General features: G+C 40.4%; 1 protein-coding gene across 1 annotated transcript in view; it reads left to right on the top strand.

The window, feature by feature from the left end:
• Positions 1-1485, top strand: part of BBA_10212 (nonsense-mediated mRNA decay protein, putative) — a gene marked incomplete at both ends in the record, with an annotated part of 3371 nt that extends 1886 nt beyond the window's left edge. The window contains one exon of the mRNA XM_008605309.1: positions 95-1485. Within this exon, the coding sequence (XP_008603531.1) occupies positions 95-1485 (1391 nt within the window). The remainder of the gene's footprint in view (positions 1-94) is intronic.
• Between the last annotated feature and the right edge of the window lie 3067 nt (positions 1486-4552).

The following is a 4552-nucleotide window of genomic DNA, read 5'->3' as shown; positions in this document are numbered from 1 at the left end:
ACGGACAAAGAGGCACCTTCTTACCGCCGTCTGACTGTCGTCCGTGGCTACAAGCTGGAGGTTGAGCTGGTAGCTATCAAAGCACTGCTCCAAGACCCAAGCTTAGGCGACGCTGCCGTGCCGGACCACATGCTCCTTGATAACTCCAACTCTCGATGGAAGTTACACTTGTCACCTACGTACTGGCTGCTCATGGTGCTTGGCTCTCCTGCCGTGAGAAAGCTCGAAAATGACGATAGTGCTGGACTTTGGGCTTTGCGCGACCTTCCTGTTGAGGCAGCTACGGCGAGACTGCGTGCCGTTGCACAAGGCAAGATGAGTTGGGCGGCCTTCAACGACCCGGCGTTCAACGAGGCCGGCGGGCTGGACAAGAAACAATTCGCCAACTACATCGGGAAGTTGCTTCAGTATGTCGACGTCTTGTGCGTCACTCCCGCCGCTTCTCACAACGTTCGAGAGTACGCGATGTGGAAGCACTGGCATGCCAAGGCCATTGCCATAGACGAGGCTGGCAACATGAATTGCGCCGACCTTTACGATGTCTGGGGCAACACGATGCAGCCGGCCTTCCTTGGCGGCGATCACATGCAGCTGCCACCCACTGTCATTTCGTCGATGGACAAGGGTACCGCCGAAGGTGAATACCGCAATCGCTTCGCCAAGTACGGGAAAATCTCGGCTCTGCTGAAATTTCAGGCGATGGGTATGCCGGTATATCGTCTGAATCGACAACTTCGCATGGCCAAGGGAATGTTTGACATTCCTTCCGCAGTCACCTACCCGGATGTCCCACTTACTTACAGTGCCAGCTGCAACATTTCGCGGCCAGAGTTCCAGATTGGGCGGGATCTCGAGAGATACCTGCGGAGAGTGTTTCCAGTGCTCGCTGCTCCACCTACCAGCGACAGGCTTCGACCAGTGTTCTTGCACTGCCCAAACTCCATAACCGAGCAAGATAACATGACCGGCGGCTCCCGAATGAATTCCAAGCAAGTGACAATTGCTCTGGATGCTATCGCCGGATTCATCAGGGCCACGCGGGTGGATCCTGCGCGCATCAGCATACTCTCACCCTACGCTGCCAATGTTGCTGAGATCAAACAGCAACTCAAGGGGCGTAATAAGTATGGCCCGATTCTCAGCAGCATGCCCAGTCCCTCCACCGTGGACTCCTTTCAGGGGCAAGAAAATGACATAATTGTCCTTGTCATGGGTACCACGGTGGCTTCGGGTCCTGGATTCACCACGGATCCGGCGCGACTGAATGTTGCGATGACTCGCCCGCGGTCTGGGCTCATCATCGTGGGAGATATCAATGCCGCGGGGCATTTGATGGATAGAAATGGCAGGCTGGTCAGAGATGCCACCCAAAAAACCTTTGAGTTCATTGATTCCGAAGGCAATAAGTGTGTGCGAAACGCTGAGGCGTTGCGCTCCGTCCTCACAACGCTGGTGAGAGACAGACGGGTTGTCACGGTCCTTTGAGAGCAGAGTTTGGCGTTGAAGACGAAAAGACGGGTGGTCAGCCAAGTGCCAAGCGAGGGCGAAGGCGATTGATTGATTGATTGATTGATTGATTGATTGATTGGTTTAAAAAATTGGTGTGAGTTGCCTGCAAGGCACTAGTTAGTGTTTATCTGGCCGTAGCGAGAATGCAATTCCGGGGTAATGAGTTACTTTAATAGCCATCTCAATCAACAGGCCAGTGCATCAAAAGCAGTTAATCATCAACAGTTAATCATTAACAGCAGTTAATCATCAACAGCGGTAAATCATCAACAGCGGTAAAACATCAACAGCGGTAAATCATCAACAGCGGTAAATCATCAACAGTAGTTGACCATCGACAGCAGTTGATCATCAACAGTTAATCATCAGCCGCCGGTCAGCCAACAGCTAGACAATCAACAGCAGTTAATTTTCAGCTAGTCAATCAACAGCTAGTCAATCAACAGCTAGTGAATCAACAGCCATTCAATTGGCAGCGAGGTAGGCTGTAGCCAGTCAGTCAACGAGCCTTGGTTCACAGCCAATTATGTTGATTGACTTGAATGATTACCTCGTAGCGCATCTGCAAAGGACCTGCAATTGAGTGGGGGACCAGCTCAACCTTGGTCGAACAAAGCTCAACCTTGGTCGAAGTGGGGCAAAAAACGGCAGAAAAATGATGCTCAATTGCAGATGCGTGGCAGTTGCTCTAATTACTTAGTACGGAGTATACGGTAGTAGCCCTAGCATAACTTTAGCAGCTGGCAGCTGGCTGTTGACTCTGGCAACTGGCTATTAACTCTGGCAGATGTTGATTCCGGCAGCTGGCGCTGTTGATGCTGGCGCTGTTGATGCTGGCGGCTGTTAACTCCGTTGGCTGGCGCTGTTAACTCTGGCGCTGTTAACTCTGGCGCTGTTGACTCTGGCAGCTACCTACGCGGGAGGGGGGTTCTCTAGACATGCCCTGTGTGATATTGCAGGGTGCGTTGTTAGGCCTTAAAAAGCGCTGCTAGGCCTCAAAAAGCCCTGATAGGCAACAAGAAGCCTGACAGGTAACAGGCTCTTAATAGGCAATTATCTAGCCAGCGAAATAGCTGTTATTTTTTCTCCCTTACTTTTTACCCACCTCTTCCTCCCTTCTTCAACACACACACACACACACACACAGCCTATAACGCACACATAAACAGCCCTCTAACGAAAGCTTCTATCTAGCCCTAATCTACATGCCTATGTGGCTAGATAGAAGCTGCTTTGTTAGAGGGCTGTTTATGTGTGCGTTAAAGGCTATGCGTAATACAGCCAACGCCAGCAGCCAGCCAACGCCAGCAGCCAGCCAACGCCAGCAGCCAGCCAACGCCAGCCAGCCAACGCCAGCAGCCAGCCAACGCCAGCCAACGCCAGCAGCTAACGTCGGGCACCCGCTTGTGGGCCACACCCATATTTAGGCCACCATTTTTAGTGTAGCTACACCAAAATAGAATCTTATATAATAAAATAAAGAAAAATACTAAAATTATTTAAAAATATAAGTTAAATAGCTTAAGTAATAAACTTTCTTATATAAAATTTCTAAAATCTAAATAAATTTTATTAAATTAATATAATTAGTTAAAAAAGGTAAAGAGAAATATTAAGCTTTATTAGAAAATTACTAGTAATCTCTAATATTTTAATATTATTTTACAATTTTTAAGGAGATTTACTAGAATTTTTAAAATCATAGTATATACTATTTATATTAATAAGACTCTTATATTAAAAGATCTAGTATTTTTAACTAATAGATTTTAAGTTATTAAAAGTAAGTATAAAATAAGAGAAGAAAAAATACTTTAATTTTTAAAATATTAAGAAGAATTTATATATAAGCTAGGATCTAAAATCTAAATTCTTTAAAAATTTTAGTATTTTAATATATTTTTTATCTAATTTTAAATATTTTATATAAAAACTTATATTAAAAAAAGAAATAGTTAAAATTATTTTTATCTACTAAAAGAAGATTTCCTTTAACTTTAACTAAATATTACTATTTTATAAACTTTTTTATAAAACTTAAAAAAACTAAAATATTATAAAGTAAGCTTTTCTTTATTTTATTAATAATTTTATATAATTATAGTATATATAGAAGGGCTATAAAGCTTACTTAAAAAAGGTGTATTTTTATGTTTTTTAGTGGGAAGAGGTAGCCTATAAGAGGGTATAGCCTATAAGGGGGTGCCCGACGTTAACCAACACCAACAAAGGCAGCCAAAAGAAGCCTCCAGCACATACATAGCCTCTCTATATATATACTAAGTAGCTAACCAACGCTAATAAACTATATATATACTAGAGGCTTCTTTTAGCTGCCTTTATTATAGTAATAGCAATAGTAATAATATTAAGTGTTAGCGTTAACATTAGTACTAGCTATATTAAAGATACCTTAAGAGGAAGAGAAGAAGGAGGAGGGTATAAATAAAAAGTAAAAAAAAAAAGAAATAATAAGAATTTACTTAACTAAGATTTTAAACTTAATATAATTTCTTTTTTAATATTTATTAATTATTAACTTGGATTTTAAATTTATATCTTAATCTTAAGTTTTTTTAAGTATTAATAACTTAGTTATTAAATAGTTTTTTTTATATATTTTATTATAATTTATTTTAAAAAAATAACTTTAATTACTTTAGTTAATTCTCTAGTTAGTTATAATTTAACTTTAGTTAATAAAATATCTTTTCTAATAAAGATATTTTATATTAGTAAAAAAAGCTATTTTCTTCTTATTTTCTAGTAACTTAGTTATATTTAAAATATTAGTAACTTACTCTTCTAACTACTTTCTTTACTACTATAGTAATTATTAATAGGTATATAGAAGTAAGGGTATAGGTAGAAGATATAGAAGAAAAAGAATATATTATTAACCTTATTATTCTATTTCTAGTTTAGAGGAATTCTAGCTTATTTATAGAGAAAAAGAGATAGGTATAATAACTTAGAAAAAACTCTAGAATATTCTAGATTCTCCTAGGGACCTACTTATTATAAACACTATAGTATATATACA

This window comes from Beauveria bassiana (genome assembly GCF_000280675.1).
Source record: "Beauveria bassiana ARSEF 2860 unplaced genomic scaffold BBA_S00100, whole genome shotgun sequence".
In the NCBI taxonomy this organism is placed as follows: Eukaryota; Fungi; Ascomycota; class Sordariomycetes; order Hypocreales; family Cordycipitaceae; genus Beauveria; species Beauveria bassiana.
Note: the sequence above shows the minus strand (reverse complement) of the source record. Positions and strands in the feature narration are given on the sequence as shown.